The sequence below is a fragment of the Anopheles coustani genome, chromosome 3 (genome assembly GCF_943734705.1).
Source record: "Anopheles coustani chromosome 3, idAnoCousDA_361_x.2, whole genome shotgun sequence".
NCBI lineage: Eukaryota > Metazoa > Arthropoda > Insecta > Diptera > Culicidae > Anopheles > Anopheles coustani.
Genome location: NC_071288.1, coordinates 36041353 through 36058742, shown reverse-complemented (window position 1 = coordinate 36058742; position 17390 = coordinate 36041353). Strand labels below are relative to the sequence as shown.

Here is a 17390-nt window from a genome sequence, read left to right as displayed (position 1 = left end):
AAGAGAATGTTTATGCGTATCATCAAGAGATAAATATATTCTATATCCGCTTTACAACAATATCTACCGATGTGTAGAGTAGATAATGCGATAGAAACGTCAAATTTTGTTTCATTTTGGTTCCACAAATTCAAGATAAAGAGACAGCAAAACACGGTACTATCTAACCTTCAGAATCGTTACCCCTTCCAGCAATCTTGATATTAAGTAATTTTTGACGTAAATTATGTGCCGATTGGAAGAAAATGTATTTTCCTCTGCGAAAACATTTGTTTATGATCGATTTGCAATGGTGAAATAAGCGCTCGCATGGTTGTGTTCCGTTTCTCGTCGAAGTGCACGACATACTCGATACAAAGTCAGTCGCGGCTCGAAAGATGGCTGTGCAATTAGACACCAGCGGTAAAGATGATTTGAAAACGCAATTCGTAACTCGCGAAGGAGAGTACAGATTAATGACGCTGTCGGAATACTCGCGGCCGAATCGTGTCGGATACCAGAACAATCAGAGCAGTCCCCAGGTGCGCGTGTCGATCGTTTCGCTGCCGTCGCCCCCGCCCCAGCCACCCATCAGCGGTGGTGTCGGTGGTGGTGGTCAGCTGTCCGGAACCGCTGGTTCCACCAGTGCCAGCAACAGCAACAGCAATAATATCACCCTCACTAAGCAGCAATCGTTTTCGAACGGCCTGGAACACCAGACGGCGTCCGGATACAGCACACCGGTTGGCGGTGACCGGATATGCTTCAATTACGGCAAGGAGCTGTACGTTTACTCGTACCGGGGAGCGAAGAAGGTAGGATGACATTGGGGGATGTCAGTTGCGTGTGAAAATTCACGATCAAAATGCTACTTCCCCCCTCGCGCCGCGTGTGCGTGCGCCACGGGGACACGGGGCAAGAAAACCAGAGCAAACATATTAGTCACATCTAGCACAACACACCCTGTTTTTTTTCGCTGCGCCCCAAAACCGCGGCATTAGTTAATAGAAAAGCTTTCGAGTGGAAGAATCCCCCACGGGAGAGAGTTTCGGCTTTATCTCCATCCATTTGTTATTGCTATACGTTCTTATCAGATGTAAGATATGGATGACATAATGCACATTTTGTAATATGCAAATCGTTGACTGTGACCTTTCTCGCATCAGCGCATAACGAAATTAGAGTTAAGAAATCAAAAAAAATCTGCTAACACGATGTTTATGTGTATTATTTCGTCAAAAGTTATTTAATTTATATTGTCCTTGAATATTTTAGAGACATTTTGAACCCGCTTTCGATTTGTTTCATTACGTCTAATTGACCATACCGTCCTTTTATTGATCGTTAGTTAGTTGGTAATTTATCTACAATTTAGCATACGGTCGGCATAAAATATGTCTTTTTCATGTTAATGCTGTGCTGCTGGTTCATGTGGGGTTAATTGAAACGTATGTGGTCTATGTCGCACAATAAAATCCAATTGTACGCAGGCAACGGACCTCAACAAACCGATCGACAAGAAGCTCTACAAAGGAACGTCGCCCAGCTGTCACGATTTCAATGGAACAGCGGCGACGTGCGAGGGCGCTCCGCTATTGGTTGGCTTCAGCACCGGCCAAATCCAGCTCGTCCATCCGGGCCGCCGAGAACAGGGAAAACTATTCAACGAAGAGGTAACTACTAGTTCGCTCAATTAGTGTCCATCGACGGTGGCTACCGGAACCGGTGGGTAATTGTTTTTTTGCCCCCATCTCATGTTTTCTTCTATCTCATCCCATCGCAGAGAAACATTGATAAAACTAAAGTTACCTGCCTAAAGTGGATACCGGGATCTCAGAATCAGTTTTTGGTTTCGCACGCAAGTGGCTGTATATACCTGTATAACGACGAACTTCCGTGTACGCCGGCCACCCCGAGCTACCAGACGTGCAAGGGCGGCGATGGCTACGTGGTGCTGGCCAGCAAGTCGAAGGCAACGAAAAACCCACTGTACAAGTGGTGCTTCGGGCAGCACGAGAACGCGAGCATCAACGAATTTTGCTTCTCACCGTGCGGTCAGCATCTGGCCGTCGTGTCGCAGGATGGCTTCCTGCGCATCTTCCACTACGAGCACATGGAGCTGGTAGGGATCGCTCGGTCCTACTTCGGTGGCTTTCTGTGCGTTTGTTGGAGCCCCGACGGGAAGTACGTCGTCGTCGGCGGCGAGGACGATCTGGTGACGGTGTTTTCGCTGCACGAGCAGCGGGTCGTGGCACGCGGGCAGGGCCACCGATCGTGGGTGTCGGTGGTAGCGTTCGATCCGTACACGACCTCTTACAGTACGCTCGATGGGGACGATCTGTCGGACGAGGAAACGTCTCTCAGTGAGCAGCATCGCAACCATCATCACCATGGTAGCGGCTACAGTCACCCGGATGGTTCGAGCGCTAGTGCGAAGCAACCTCAGCAACCGCATGATTCGAGCGCGTGCGACAAACTGACGGCGCAAAATAGGCTCGCCACGTGCTATCGGCTCGGCTCGGTCAGTCAGGATACTCAGATATGTTTGTGGGACATAACAGAGGACGTGCTGAGGCAATCGTTCGGTCGTGTCGTTAAATCTACCAATCATGCAGGCAAAAAGTAAGTATTTGGGGTTAAATAAGCTAACAAAATAGTGTATTATGGTGTTTGTAATAGTATTATTTATAAGGCACTATTATGTTATAGACTTTGAACGTTCCCACTACATTACATATTTGCTAATGAAAATAGTTTAAAAACGTTGTTCTATCAAAGGAAGCTTTCAATATACTCTGCGTAAACGAATATCAATATGCCATGAATATCAGTGCCACCTGACAAGGGAACCATCTATTCCAGACCATTACTGAATGATCAATTGAATTAAATATTTCTTTAATTCAAAGCAATATTATCTTACAAAAAAAGTCCTCTTCATAATAAAGTGGCCAAATGGTTGACAATACTAAAAATAGTACAATTTATGTTTGTCCAAAACCAGTTTTAAATCTATGATTTCTTAGCAACAATTTTTGAACTACGTTAAAACTAATAACACTATGTTTTATCGACACCACTTTTGTTACGTTAGTCATTTCTTTGAATTATCTTTGGAGGTTAAATTAGAATTATCTTTTCGATTACATCCATAGTATAAATTTTTTGGTTAGACCATAAGTGATTTATTGTTAAGCAGCAAAAGCAGCAGCATTTCAAGTAGCTGCATTTGAATCACAAACCCAAAACTCGTTACCTTGAGTTGAAAATATTCCAACCTATAACTATGTTGTAAAATTTTGCTAGACGAATAATGTAGGCATGAACATGTGTTGCTAAAACACGTTAGATTTGCCAAAGAGGTAGACTTGGCACATTTAACTGACTTAAATTATACGAATTTGTTTTGAAGTTTATCAGAGGCATTTTCCAGCAACAAGAAACAAATGAAAATGACTTCAGGATTAGAACATGGTCATTATGATAATTATGAAAGGCATTTAAAGGCAAACGTTTTCTGTCATAGAAAGGGACATTTCTCAAAGTGCTACTGTAGCACTACATTCCAAATTTATGAAAACCTTTTATCATGTGGTTGAATCACACTTCAAACAATTTAACAAGTGTAAAGTTAAAAAAAACTTATAACTATATTAACGTTACATACACATGTGGATTCTATTGAAAAGCAAACAAGATTTGTGTTTCGTAAATGCAGTACTTTTTTCAAACTATTTGCAAAGCATGACTTCTTTTTTTCATCGTGGGTAAAATCCAAGATTTTAACACATGACTATTGCATTCAAGAGGATAGTATTTAGTTCCGATGAAAACTGCTTTCTGTTGTACACTAATTATTTTCTTTTCCTACTTTTCCACAGGGAAGTAATGATCAACGGCTTGTCCAACGGCGAATGTGAAATCGGTGCAAAGGGGGATAAGTTCAGCCTCGCCAAAGGCAGCAAACCATCGGACGATGTAGTGGACAATGCTAGCTTTAAACAACATATAACCCCCGCTACATTAGGCGCAATTGGTAGTAATAGTTTGTATAGCAGCAGCAACATCAAACCGACTAGCAGTAGTAGCACGTATGCTAACATGAATTGTGATGATAAAGCTAATAGCGACAGTAGCAGTGATAAAGAATCGGTTGATAGTAAAATTGGTAAGCGAGCCAACAGCAGCGGCACGGCCGAGGTGGAGGCCACTGGCGCGAACAGCAGCAGCAGCAACACGGTGCCCTCGAAAGGGTCTACTACAGGTGGGAAAAAGTCCAAGGGTGACAGCGGCCAGCAGCAGCAGCAGCATTCCAGCAGCACGTTCAATTCAATAACGCAACGTTTAACGAGTCTTAGCTTCGGAAGCGGTGGCAGCGGGGCCAGCAGTACCAGCAGTGGCAGCGGCAGCAGCTGTGATAAGAATGACAAACCGAGTGGCAAGGCTACCGGCGCAGGTGGCACCGGTGGAGGCAGCAGCAAGCGCAGTATCATAACTATAGGCAGTAAAGGTTTTAGCAGCAACAGCAATAGCAATAGTCTAAACAACAATCATCATGTTCTAAACAGTATAAGTAATAGTAATCAAACGGGCTCCGGCTCGCCATCGGGTGGTGGCATGACCTCAACGCTCACGTCGATCATGACGTCGTCCCTGACGAAGGGGAAGGGATCGGGCGGAGGTGGAGCCGGTGGTAGTGGCGGTGCCATCGGATCCGGTGGCTTCGCTCCGTGCGGCCGTATCGTCTCGTCGTACGATCCAATGAAGCTGATTGGTACACCGGCCTGCCCGCGGTACGACGACTGTCCAGTATTAGAGCCGCTAATATGTAAAAAGATTGCCCATGAGCGGCTAACGGCGCTCATCTTCCGAGAGGACTGCTTCCTGACCGCATGTCAGGACGGGTACGTGTACACGTGGGCGCGGCCAGGTTTTGTTGTAAGTAGCTCTTCTTCTGCCTCCATCCTGCGTGCGGTGCACCCCAGCGAGTTTTAGATGCCCATGTGTCGAAAAACGGTGGTCGCTGCTGGCGCACACTAGCTGGACACTTCATCATTCGTTGACTACATTTGTAATAATTGTATCTTTTTTTTTCTTTAACCTCTTCTCCATCCACTTCACCAAACAACGCGATACCCGGCACCGGGACACCAACGCTTTACCGACACGCGCCTCATTTCATTCCATACCCGGGCAACGGACAGAATATTCCACAGCATTTATCTTCAACACCTTCGGCACCACCAGGGGGAACGGTAGTGTAAATATTTTGAGTTAATATTGAATGTTCACAACAACCCCTTAGCCATTACAAAACGCAAAACCTATTACATGTTCTTTATGTTGCGGAATAAAAACATTTTAATATCCGTACGAATAAGTAAAGAATAAGTACGTGAACTATCCAAGTGGGCTGCATTGTTAGTTGTTCTTTCACTTGTGATCCGATTCCGTTAGAACCGATTGAGAAATTACTCACGAAGATATTGTTTTCCAAATATAATGTTTTCATGGATATAGATTATACATCATTGTTTATAACAAATGTAGAAATTCCTGTTCAATGGGATCACTTTTATCCGTTGGAGTTCGTACCTTTCATGGCCCGTTTGAGCCGATTGTTTTGCAGACGGAGAAGCGCTTCCTGTCTTTTCTTCTCCAAGAGCGCCTTCAACTCGTCCTCGGACATTGCGATTTCACTCGTACCCCCGGCAGCATCTGTGAAGAGAATGTAACAATGTTTTTTGTTAAAAAAAATACCCCGTCACTGTAGGTGCTTGATAGGATATTGTTTATTTACCCTGTCTCGAACCCTCCGCGGTCGATTGTGCCTGCTTCCGATCAACTTCCACCGGTGGCTGATTTGTATGGCTAGGAGGAATAACGATGGCGCTATTTCGTGGCATATTCGCAGCCGGATTGTGCGACGCCGAATCTTGAGAACTGTCGCTCAGTTTCTCCTCCACCATCAGGGAAGCTTGCAGCAAAAATCCGTCCATGTCGGAATCGTTCATTTCGAATGGCACGTTGGAGTTTGATTGACGCCGGCTGGGGATTACGGTAGGCGGCGGAAGCGAAGGATTATTCAATTTCCGCTCTACCGTTTGACTTGCTTCGATTAAAATTCTATCTAACTTCGAGTCATCCAGCTCATCATCAAATTGTGGACTGTCGTATGTGTCGCTGCTTTCACTTATTCGCCGTTTCTCGACGCCGATGATCAACCCATACTCATCCTCAACGACGTCGATGCAGTGATGGTCAAAGATATCTTCCGCACTGTCTTCACTGTGCACTTGATCGTCGCACGGACTCTGCTCTGCAGTGTGGAAATATTGTTCCTCTGTGGTTTCCACGGAAAGACTGGCCGGTTCGGCACTACCTAAATTCTCGCCTACATTTTCCTTTCCCATGATAAGATTCAATTTTGAGATAAATTTGTTGAATCCAGTCGCTTCTTTAGGTGCTTCAACCGGTGGTGGTTCGGAATGTTTCAATGGTTTATGCAGTGGTTTGTGAATCTTCTTTCCCACATCGCCCGCCTGCATCGATATTTTCCCATGGAAGCGTTGCGGACTGTTCCACTTCCACGAGACACCGTTAATGGCGTGGATGGCATTATCCTGCGTAAGTGATATCATGGGAGAATAGTCTGCACCTTGCGACGGTGAAACTTCACAGCTATCATCGTTCGACCGTGTATCGGAATGCTTTGTATTTGCTTTCATGCGCGCGGGTGTACCGCTAGGGTTTTTTCCTCCAGCTGCCAAAAAAGAAAGCGAGTTAGCGAATGGGACTCAATACGATTTCCGCACTTCAGTTCAATATTGAATTTACCATCTTTACGAATATCTGCGGACAAACTTAATCTACTTTTGCGGCTACTCATTTCACTAATTTACGTCTCGATTTAACACAAAAACATTGAATCGTAATTGTTTTCAGCTAACTGGCCGGTATAAATATGCTGCGATTACACTGCTGAGTTGAGTTCGTCAAATGACACAGCCTTGCTGAGCCAAGGTTATTCAACATAGGAGTCTACGGGTTTGTTTTGGAATATTGAACAATAATTATGATGATATCATAATGCTGTTATGATATCATTTGCTGCTGTTATGATATCATTTGTAAACCCCTGTAATAATGCTGCTGTTATGATATCATTTGTAAACCCCTGTAAAAATAAAGTAAGTAAAAGGCATCTTCCTAGATCACATAACAAAGGAGAGTTGCTTATAAGCTTTGGTTTATAAACTTACACAGTCAAAGATACATAACAATGCTGATTATATGTTCCTAAACTGCGTGAGAATATTTTAACATCTTTTTGGAATAATCGAACAATTGATGCTGAATTCGTTAAACAAATTCAGATGAATGTCAGCAAAGACAGTGTTTTTTTGTTTAACTAACCTTGGCTCGTATTGAAAATTGTAGTGGTGGGGAAACTGAATCTCTGCAGGGATTCGAATCTTTCGATTCAAATCCATTCTGAGATCTGGATCTTCGAATCCGAATCCCAATCCATCTAAATCCATCATCTATCGTACATGCTCATCTAATGTCGATTTTTCATATGATGTGTTTAATTCAATGAAAGATTTACATAAGAATATCAGCATAGTTGACATTATTCTTCTAATTGTATTCAAACAACACGAACAATCTAGTCCCAAGGCTCTTTTTGGTAGGCATGTATACCTTTGGTAGGAAAGTGCAGCAAGGTTCTCCTTGGGGTATTTGAGATATTCAATTCCTACATCCGCTGGGCCCTTGAGGCCAAATGAGCTGTTTTATTCACAGGAATCCGATTCTGAATCCGGTAAAAATGGTCTGGTCTAATGAAATGGGTTTAGTTGGGTAGAACAACTCGGATAATGGACATTCTACTGTATTTCTTTGTAAAAAAAAGGTTCTAGGAATTTTTCTAGAGCCTAACTTGCAAATCGCTCAAAAAACTCAATCTATGTCCATTTGACATTGACCCAGCGTTCGATTTGAGTAGACTTAATTAAATTACATTGTCTCTAGATCGACTAGTTATGTGACTATTTCGACTCAAATCATTGAGAGTCGATTCAAACAGTTTAGGATCAAATCAGAATCGAATCAAATCGAGTCCCAAACCAATCAAATCTGATTCGAATCCTAATTGAATCAAATCTTTAGAATCTCCCAAATGGGATCCAAATCTTTAGAATCTGTCAGATGCGATTTGAATCTTTGGAATCCGTCAAAAGTAGAGTTGTGTAACTCAGATTCAGATTAATGAATCTGAATGAATCTTTCAACAAAATTAATGAATCTGAATCGCTGAACGAAAGATTCATGAATCTTTGGGGATTCCTGCGGATTGCGAATTGAACCCCGAAAGATTAATGAATCCCGAGAGATTCATGAATGATTCTGAATGAATCTTCCGTAAAAGATTCATGTGAATGAATCTCGTCGAAAGATTCATATGACCCAGCGCTAGTCAAAAGGGATTCGAGTCTTTGGAATCCGTCTAGGGATCGAGTCTCGAATCTTCCGAAACCTGATTCTGCCACCACTAGAAAATTGACAAGCCGAGTTGGCTGTTTTTGGTTGGATGTTGGTATTTGGGATTTGTCGGAGGTTCTGATTTTCTTCAATTATGAATTACAACGCCCAGGCAGGCACTGATGGACGAGGTAAGCAAACAACTACAATTATGAAGTGTTGAATCTCATGTACCGAGATCTTTCGTACAGCCCATCGGTCGCTATCGAAAAAGCCAAAGCGGGTAAGTGATGTTAATGCCATCGGCTCCACGATCCCGTTTCAACAGATGACATCACAAATCCCTACCAATCAGTACATGCCACCCGATCCCAATAATTGTAAGTATTACCTAGATGACTATGCACCCACGGGCGAGTTAAAGATCAACTTTTCCTTCAATCTGCCGCAGTCTACGGCGGGCAGGAACAGCCACAGCATCAACAGCCAAACTACGGATACATCCCACAGCAACCGCAGCAACCAAACCATGTACCAAGGCAACCGGGACAGCCATCGGCGCCGGTTCCGGGGATGGGCGGTGGACAGTTTGCCATGTTCCAGCAGCCCATCGTTCAGGACATGGCCATGCAGTACGGCCAGAAGCTGGCCGACCAAGGCAAAGAGATGGTGCACAGCCACATTGAAAAGTACTTGCCGGTTGCCAAGCTGAAGTACTATTTCGCCGTAGACAACAGTTACGTGGTGAACAAATTGAAAATCATCTTTTTACCGTTCCTGCAGAAGGTAAATGATACGAGGATTTTGATGAAATTGTTCAATGGCAGTCAAATAAATGCTTGTGCTTCTGAATCTTGTAGGATTGGGGAATGAAGTACGACCACGACAATCCGGTGCAGCCCCGGTACGACATTAATGCACCAGATTTGTATATTCCTTCAATGAGCTACATTACATATGTTGTTTTGGCGGGCATTGCTCTCGGTAAGTTTGTAACACATCACCCATCCGGACGTCCAGTAACCCTACAGTGTGGTAATTCGCAGGGATGCAAAATCGGTTCTCATCGGAACAGCTTGGCATTCAGGCCTCGAGCGCTCTAGCATACAGCATCATCGAAATGCTCATCTACATATTGACGCTGTACATAGGTAATATTTCAACGTCTCTCAGCACCCTCGACCTCCTGGCTTTGACTGGCTACAAATACTCTGCGATTGTGTCCATCGTGGCCGGTAGCATATTGCTAAAGAGAATGGGATACTACTTAGCATTTTTCTACACATCAGCAATGCTGCCAATGTTTTTGGTAAGTAAACACGTCAAAACGGTAAACATGCGCAACTCGGGGCTCAGTTGGTGATGCAACTTTTCTTTCCCCCCTCCAGCTACGCACCATGAAGGCCAAGGTACTTTCGGAACCGGCCCAAACGCAGAGCGCGGTTGGATATGATCCGTATGGGCAGCCGCAGAACGACCATCATGTTGGTCGTAAACGTAAGCTTTATTTCCTGTTCCTTGTTACTGGCCTGCAACCGGTACTGGCATTCTGGCTCACGGTACATCTGATAGTTAGCGATACTGTACAAAGTGCTTAAATACAAATACTGAACCCTCACGATGACGCCGGTGTACTAAATGGCGTCCAATGGAAATAAATTCGTAAGTCAATTTGTTTCATTTCTATCTTAATTTTACGATGTATCTTAAATAGTTTTGTGATTATTCAAAGATGACGTTTTCGTAACACTTCGGTAACTTTTATTCTAAATTTTGATAATTTAATTGTTATAGATATTGTCAAAGTGTTACATTGAGCTCATTAAAAAAAAATTAACGTAAAATGTATTTGACTATTTTAGTCGTCTCTCCCTGGGCTGGGTTTTCATTTCGAGCAAGACACAATACGCGCTAAAATGTGATGAATTTCGTCCTGAAGAGGGCAACCGTTGGTGAAAGTTTCCGCATACTCGCTGCATGTGTCGCATTATCTCACGCTGACCCCCGACACTTTCGGCTGCCAATGGCAAACTTTGGCCACCGTTCGCGCGAGGGATTTCATGTGTAATGAATAGCTCAGCTGTAATAAATGTACCGAACCGAAAGTGCCCATAAATCACAACCGCCGCGTCTGAATGCCACCTTTGCGAAAAACTCTTTTGACAACGAGATAACACGCACCAGCCTGCCTCCAACATCCTGCCCCAAAACGGTTACCGGCCAGTAACAGGTATGGCACCATACGGAAGCTTCCAGCGTCGTGCGCGTGCGCCTGTAGAAGAAAACTTTTCCTCTCCCTATCAGCAACGGTGCCTAAAACAATTACATCCGTAGGAAAAAGCCCATTCCGCACGGCGGACAGATTGCTCCTCGTTCTCCGGTGAAGTTCAACCTTCGCTGTGGCGGTGAAAGCTTTCTCCCGCAGTCGGTTGTCGCCATTTGTCCGCGGAGGGATGCACTAAAGTCGGTTCCGTACGCAGATGATACTGTTCATTCATTGTTCAACATTCTGATCGTGGGAGTGTGGAAGTGCGTGACCGTGACAAACGGGCAGTAGTTCGGAGTAACGTAACGGTAGACAAACGTCTTACGTGGGGTAAAGAAGACACATCCGAATGGCTTCTGGCGCTTTGAACAGGAAGTGACGCACGTCATCAGCCGAACTTCGAGAGTAACCAGCTGCCGACGGTGGACCAAATGGGCAACGATTAGCATAATCGATAAATCTTGCGGTTAACCAGTAGTGTGAATTGGCGTTTAGCAGACGCTGCTGGGCCAAGAGTGTTGTGCCGAGTCGAACGAATAAAGCATCGCGCATTTCGTGGCGGGCAAGTGTTCCCGAATAAATTCCGCCCCCTCCAAACCATGTTCGTTAAGGTCTGCCTGGTGGCGCTTTGCTGCATTAGCTGCACGACCGTCGTGTCGACGCTGGGACACAAGGCTCACGGCGGGGACGTGTTCACCAGCTCCTTTCTGGTACGCTTCAAGCGTAGCTTGGACAAGCATCTGGTGCACGAAATTGCGTCCCGCAATGGATTCCAAAACTTGGGCGAGGTAAGTTTGGTAGGCGAGAACCGAGGGGAACGAAAACATATCCATTCGGTGGATGAAGGAGGCTGTTTCGCAGAAAAAGGAAAACAGTTTCTTCTGAAAATGAAACCCACCATCGCAGGACATCCTCGTCTTTGTGAGTGTAAGCTGTTTGAGAAGCATACTTTCGCCGTGTATTGTGGAAATAGCTTTAAAAAAGTTATGGATCGCTAGATTTGTTCGCGCAACAAAGCTCGTTCAGAGTATAACAACAGCCCTCTGAACAAAGACCAAATGACAAAACATATGGTGTACGCGCGAGTGAACCATTCAGTACGGCGTAAGTGTGAGCTGATTGCGGGAATTCTACTTTCAGCTTCCTGGCAGCGACGGCACGGAGTACCACTTCAAGCATACCACCCTGCCGCTGGTACGCACCCGGCGCAGCATCTCCCACACGCGAGTCCTCAAAAAGGAACCACTGGTAAGTGAAAGAGCTCCTCGGGGGCATTGGGAGAGAGAGTATAGAAGCAGAGTGGGGTTGTGCGGACTGGACCCACGGGAAGGGGGCAACGCAGCCGCAAAGTTCGGCTCGTGTATATTTATGTTGTTTTCCATTATCGGTCCCACTGTTGCTGCTAGTAGTATTCTCCCCAGCACACGGGGGACACGACGGTTCGTTCCGCCTTGCTTCACGCATTACCATGACGTTGTCCCATTTGCGTCACCGTCAATACACGCGCGTCGTCGAGTACATCCTGCGAGACGACACGGGCACTTTTCACACAGCAGTAGGCACCGCTTGTTGCGATGGCGAGCTATCCCCCTTTAATACCGGAGAGTTATTATTTTTCCCCGTTCGCCTTCGGCATGCTGCCGACGGGTTACGTCTTCGCCGAGCTAAGCCAAAATGGACATTGAGGACATTACATATTGTGCCGTAGGAGAATGCTTTCAAAGGATTTAACCGTAGCACTTACCCTACGGTGGAGGCAATGCAATATGGGTCATGCAGCTGGATGTAATTAAATTTATGATGAGAAAAACGGGAACATGAAAATTGATTGCGTTTTTCCCTTGGCAATTTTGACCAAGGAAAATATCAAGCATGATTTTATTACTCCAGCTTTTCAAAGTGAAACATCCCTTAACTGTTGGCGCTAAGCGTAGTCGGCATATGCTTGAGAATCCCAGAGATGGTTACTAAGGAAACCAACGGAACATCATAGCACGTGTGAAACAGTCAACCACGTGTACGCGTTTGATGCCTATCGGTGTGCAATTCGATTCTGAATCCAGCCGTAGTAGATGACGCGTGGATTTTGAAGCAACCCGATCGGTGTAATGTGAGCGTCCAATTTGGCGCACGCTTTGCCTGAGCAACATTCCGCCTTTCGCCCGAGTTTACCAATTGGTTCCCTAACATCGCAGGCACCATAGAAAACCTTCATTATCGAGCATGAATGTTCAATCTATTTTAAGGTCCTCAAAAGCACCAATCCCTTCCGCATCCTTCGATAGTAAGGGAAGTGGCTCGTCACAGCGTATCCCGGTCCGGATAGAGGATTAATTAGACTTGAGGGTGGGTGGGGATGGTTTTTCGATTATAAGAAAGCAACGCAGCCGTAACGTGCAATATTCCGGACGCCCCCGTACCCATTCAAATGGTGACGGTGATGGCAGTGGCCGGTCGCGGAAGATAGAGCTAATCTGCTTCCGATCAATATCCATGGATCCATCTGATGGAGTATTTTTAGGGTCCCACCCGAACTGATAATATTATCTTTTTAATTACGAAAAATATGCTTGTCACAGTGCGCTACCAATCGCACCATCACAAAAAGCGACATGTTGGAGAAATTACTGATTTTGAATTCGATTATTGATTTTTGGTCCTTGGCCGCTTAACAAAAGCTACAGTTTGTAAACTCTATAGAAGAGGCACAAATAAGGTTTGAAACGATTTAGGAAAATCCCACGTAGGTGGAACTTCCATCAATTTATTCAAACCGGCTTGTAAACGGCCATTAATCAACCGGAAATCTGTTTTATCCTATCCTTTTTCTTGGTTATCGTTTCCGAAGGAAAACATTACATGCATCCCTTGTAAACGCACGGGTGTATGTTTAGTCCTTTAATCTTCCTATAACCGTTATGTTGAACAAACAACTGACCAGTCATTCGTGTTGCCGAAAGGTCAACCTGCAATGATCCACTTAAAGCTACGTCCAACCGACGAAATGTCACGCAAGAGAAGTTTTTTTGCAGTCCAATCTCTACCTTGTGCGCCAACTATTGGATAGCCATCTGGTTCCTCGACATTAATCAACGTTGATTGAAAGCTACTTGTTACACTCTCATCGCGCCGTATCCTTTCTTACTCGATTTCGGGGTTTTTGTTTTCCGCTTTTCCGCAGATCCACACCGCCATCCAGCAGCCCGGGTTTAAGCGCGTCAAGCGTGGGTTCCGCCATTCGGTCCCGCTGAACTACATCCCGGAGAAGGGACCCGGGTACACCGGAGAGAACATACCGACCGATCCGTACTTTCCATTTCAATGGTACTTGAAGAATACCGGGCAAAATGGAGGCAAAGCCAAACTCGACCTCAACGTGCTCGCCGCGTGGGACCAAGGAATTACGGGGAAAAACATTACGACGGCCATTATGGACGACGGTAGGCAATCCGGGGAACCCGGGGGGGCTCGATGGAGCCTAATGGTTACTAACATTGGTTCATTTCACTTTCGTTCTGTGCCATTGTAGGTGTCGACTACATGCATGCGGACCTGAAGTTTAACTATGTACGTAAAAATGGGAATGTAAGAAACAAACGAAACAGCGTTGAATAATGGATATCTTTTTCTTGTATTACTTGTGTTTTGTGTCTGGTAGAATGCCGAAGCCAGTTACGATTTTAGCAGTAACGATCCGTTTCCGTATCCGCGATATACGGACGATTGGTTTAATAGGTAAAACATTTGACGGAGCAAAATTTGACCGAAAAAGATAATAAATTACTAAACTTCTGTACATTTTCCTCTCCACCACAGCCACGGTACCAGATGCGCTGGTGAGGTAGCCGCTGCCCGAGACAACGGAATCTGTGGCGTTGGTGTGGCGTACGATTCCAAAATCGCCGGCATTCGCATGTTAGACCAACCGTACATGACCGATCTGATCGAGGCGAACTCGATGGGCCACGAGCCGCACAAGATTCACATCTACAGTGCCTCCTGGGGTCCGACGGACGATGGTAAGACGGTCGACGGACCGCGCAATGCGACCATGCGCGCCATCGTGCAGGGTGTGAACGAGGGCCGCAACGGGCTGGGCAACATCTACGTATGGGCCTCGGGTGATGGCGGTGAGGAGGATGATTGCAACTGCGATGGATATGCCGCTTCCATGTGGACCATTTCGATTAACAGCGCAATTAACGATGGTCAGAATGCGCACTATGATGAGAGCTGCAGCTCGACACTGGCCAGCACGTTCAGCAATGGGGCAAAGGATCCAAATACGGGCGTAGTAAGTAGCTCCGGGATTTTTTGTGTCGTGAAACGATGTTCTGAGATGGGAGTTTCGTTATCCACTTTCAGGCAACGACCGATCTTTATGGCAAGTGCACCACAACACACTCCGGAACGAGTGCCGCGGCACCGGAAGCGGCCGGAGTGTTTGCCCTTGCACTGGAGGCAAAGTAAGGTTTTGTGTACTGGATTCCTACGCTGCGCTTCTATCTAACCGACCTTTCCTCTCTGTCATTCCTTAGTCCTGTGCTTTCCTGGCGCGACATGCAACATCTGACGGTGCTTACATCGAAGCGAAACTCGCTGTTCGATGCAAAGAATCGGTTCCACTGGACGATGAACGGCGTGGGGCTGGAGTTTAATCATCTGTTCGGCTTTGGAGTGCTCGATGCCGGTGCGATGGTTTCACTGGCGAAGAAATGGCGAACGGTTCCGCCGCGGTATCATTGCGAGGCCGGAGCTATCACGCAGATACAGTAGGGCTTTACATATGCGTTGGAGTACCTTCGCATAGTAATGTTTGTCATCAACGTCCTTTCCCTTTCCAGTCGGATACCATCATCTGGATCACTCTATCTGCCGATCAAAACGAATGCATGCAAGGGAACCGATACGGAGGTCCGATACTTGGAGCACGTCCAAGCCGTCATCACAGCGAACGCTTCCCGGCGGGGTGATTTGGAGCTGTTCCTTACGTCTCCCATGGGCACAAGGTAAGGGGTTCCAGGGTTGCTTTGATTGTTTTCCTCGTTCTGCCTGGTCACCTAAAACTTTTCCTCCCTTATTCAGATCGATGATCCTGAGCAAGCGAGCTAACGACGATGATCACCGGGATGGTTTTACGAAGTGGCCCTTCATGACGACACACACTTGGGGAGAATATCCACAAGGGACCTGGATGCTCGAGGTAATTGTTGGGCCCGATATTGGACAAATTCCAAACCGATTCCGAACCGATTCCATACCAATTTTCTCGTTCCCTTTTGCAGGCCACATTCAACTCGAAGGATAGCCGCTCCGGATGGATCAAGGAGTTCTCGCTGGTGCTCCACGGCACCAAGGATCCACCCTACCAGACCCTGTCGCCAGCATCGCCGCACTCTAAGCTGGCGATTGTAAAGAAAGCTCACGAGGACAAGGACGGCAATTAAACTGCACTGCAACTCCCGTCTGCGTACACACAACAAAGAAGAAATACACTCAATTTCCACAACCAAATACACACAAGTACACAGGAACACTCTACAAATACGCTCTAATGATATCCTGGCTGATGTCATTACGCACATATATAGATATACATATACATACATATATATATTTATACATATGAATGTTGGTAGCATTTATGTTACAGGGGTAGGTGGTAAAACAAACTATCTTATATAGAGCAGCTTTCCATCATCTATGCAAGGAAACAGAAGCAAAAAGAGAATAACATAGAGCAAACCGCCATATGAAGCATGAACTGGCACCGAACAACACCGAATCCGTTCCTTTCCGAGCACTGCAAATCACTGTAGGAGGTCCTTGGTGTGGTACAGAGGGGGCGGGTGTGGAGGATGTGATGATAACGCAAGAAGGAGCAAGCATGGCGAACAAGCGTGTCCTGCCGCAACTGGTTCTGATTGTTGTCCGTTTACGTTGAAGCAGTAGGAAGACGAAGTATCCAATCTGTTGTGTTCCGTTAGTGGTTACGGTTCCGTTGGTGTGTGTTACTGTCCGTCTGTTAGTTCGTACCAATATATTGCGTATCGTATCGTCCCCAATAAAGGCAGAATTATTTGTATATAGGCGTCAACAAACAAACAAAATACAGTGCATCTATATTACCAGAAACACAGCTGTGCATAAGTCATGATTTTGTATAACCCGTGAGCCCAGGTGGTAGACACACTTTCTGTGTGTGGGGGGTGTACCACCAGCATATGTAATCTTGCAATCAGCAGTCTACTAATATCGAGGGCAGCAACAGTGGCGTCAGCAGCAGCAGTAGCAGCAGCAACAAGAACAGCAGCAGCAGCAGCAGCAGTAGTAGTATGACCGACAACAGTTTATAGGAAACCATCTCAAGCAACAAAATCATTGTGTGAACAGATGATCTACATCTTTGATAACATAAATAAAGGAATGCATTTGAACACTTAGTACAATTTGTTAGAAAGGATTAAAATCAGATCTTTCTTGTATTGCTGTTTATCGTAAAACCTTTCATGCCTGTCGGTACACGAACTTCTTGTAGAAATCTACTAGTATACGGGTAAAAATGTGCAATTGTTACGCCATAATCGATATCTACACGAAAATAAAATTATCTACTTCCCTCCATGATATCTGAAGTGTGCGTACAATTTGAATACAAAAT

The 17390-nt window shown here is 45.4% G+C and overlaps 4 protein-coding genes across 5 annotated transcripts; 3 read left to right on the top strand and 1 right to left on the bottom strand.

Moving 5' to 3' along the window:
• Nucleotides 1-227: 227 nt before the first annotated feature.
• LOC131271325 (WD repeat-containing protein 20) lies at nt 228-5381 on the top strand. Its single transcript, XM_058272716.1, has 5 exons — nt 228-794; nt 1470-1652; nt 1763-2601; nt 3861-4917; nt 5184-5381. Exons 1-5 carry the CDS (start codon nt 378-380, stop codon nt 5241-5243), a joined length of 2556 nt encoding a protein of 851 aa, XP_058128699.1. The 5' UTR covers nt 228-377; the 3' UTR covers nt 5244-5381.
• A 90-nt stretch (nt 5382-5471) lies between these two features.
• Nucleotides 5472-6930, bottom strand: LOC131272853 (uncharacterized). The gene is made up of 3 exons (XM_058274722.1): nt 6817-6930; nt 5780-6742; nt 5472-5697 (listed from the first exon to the last, which is right to left on the bottom strand). Exons 1-3 carry the CDS (start codon nt 6866-6868, stop codon nt 5555-5557), a joined length of 1158 nt encoding a protein of 385 aa, XP_058130705.1. The 5' UTR covers nt 6869-6930; the 3' UTR covers nt 5472-5554.
• A 1603-nt stretch (nt 6931-8533) lies between these two features.
• LOC131272296 (protein YIF1B-A) lies at nt 8534-10507 on the top strand. Of its 2 annotated transcripts, XR_009180135.1 has the most exons (7): nt 8534-8654; nt 8715-8843; nt 8915-9249; nt 9324-9447; nt 9510-9772; nt 9852-10125; nt 10326-10507. XR_009180135.1 is itself a non-coding variant. In XM_058273976.1 (6 exons), exons 1-6 carry the CDS (start codon nt 8618-8620, stop codon nt 10059-10061), a joined length of 1098 nt encoding a protein of 365 aa, XP_058129959.1. In that variant the 5' UTR covers nt 8534-8617; the 3' UTR covers nt 10062-10232. The 2 variants fall into 2 exon arrangements, 1 of the variants encoding a protein (XP_058129959.1); XM_058273976.1 differs by lacking the exon at nt 10326-10507 and having other exon boundaries at nt 9852-10232.
• An 821-nt stretch (nt 10508-11328) lies between these two features.
• Nucleotides 11329-17346, top strand: LOC131261466 (neuroendocrine convertase 2). The gene is made up of 11 exons (XM_058263507.1): nt 11329-11517; nt 11870-11977; nt 13911-14169; nt 14259-14296; nt 14388-14464; nt 14546-15023; nt 15095-15195; nt 15268-15501; nt 15574-15738; nt 15815-15932; nt 16015-17346. Exons 1-11 carry the CDS (start codon nt 11329-11331, stop codon nt 16174-16176), a joined length of 1929 nt encoding a protein of 642 aa, XP_058119490.1. The 3' UTR covers nt 16177-17346.
• The last annotated feature ends 44 nt before the right edge of the window (nt 17347-17390 follow it).

What these genes read in the sequence shown, in the direction of transcription:
- LOC131272853 (XM_058274722.1), bottom strand. Translation starts at nt 6,868, where the DNA reads ATGAGTAGCCGCAAAAGTAGATTAAGTTTGTCCGCAGATATTCGTAAA. An exon ending in CGCAGATATTCGTAAAGATG is followed by an intron (nt 6,743 to 6,816) that starts GTAAATTCAATA and finishes CTTTTTTGGCAG; the next exon opens with CTGGAGGAAAAAACCCTAGC. An exon ending in CGCGGAGGGTTCGAGACAGG is followed by an intron (nt 5,698 to 5,779) that starts GTAAATAAACAA and finishes TTCTCTTCACAG; the next exon opens with ATGCTGCCGGGGGTACGAGT.
- LOC131261466 (XM_058263507.1), top strand. Translation starts at nt 11,329, where the DNA reads ATGTTCGTTAAGGTCTGCCTGGTGGCGCTTTGCTGCATTAGCTGCACG. An exon ending in ACGGACGATTGGTTTAATAG is followed by an intron (nt 14,465 to 14,545) that starts GTAAAACATTTG and finishes TCTCCACCACAG; the next exon opens with CCACGGTACCAGATGCGCTG. An exon ending in GGAGCTATCACGCAGATACA is followed by an intron (nt 15,502 to 15,573) that starts GTAGGGCTTTAC and finishes TTCCCTTTCCAG; the next exon opens with TCGGATACCATCATCTGGAT.
- LOC131272296 (XM_058273976.1), top strand. Translation starts at nt 8,618, where the DNA reads ATGAATTACAACGCCCAGGCAGGCACTGATGGACGAG. An exon ending in GGCAGGCACTGATGGACGAG is followed by an intron (nt 8,655 to 8,714) that starts GTAAGCAAACAA and finishes TCTTTCGTACAG; the next exon opens with CCCATCGGTCGCTATCGAAA. An exon ending in GCCACCCGATCCCAATAATT is followed by an intron (nt 8,844 to 8,914) that starts GTAAGTATTACC and finishes AATCTGCCGCAG; the next exon opens with TCTACGGCGGGCAGGAACAG.
- LOC131271325 (XM_058272716.1), top strand. Translation starts at nt 378, where the DNA reads ATGGCTGTGCAATTAGACACCAGCGGTAAAGATGATTTGAAAACGCAA. An exon ending in GAAAACTATTCAACGAAGAG is followed by an intron (nt 1,653 to 1,762) that starts GTAACTACTAGT and finishes ATCCCATCGCAG; the next exon opens with AGAAACATTGATAAAACTAA. An exon ending in ACCAATCATGCAGGCAAAAA is followed by an intron (nt 2,602 to 3,860) that starts GTAAGTATTTGG and finishes ACTTTTCCACAG; the next exon opens with GGAAGTAATGATCAACGGCT.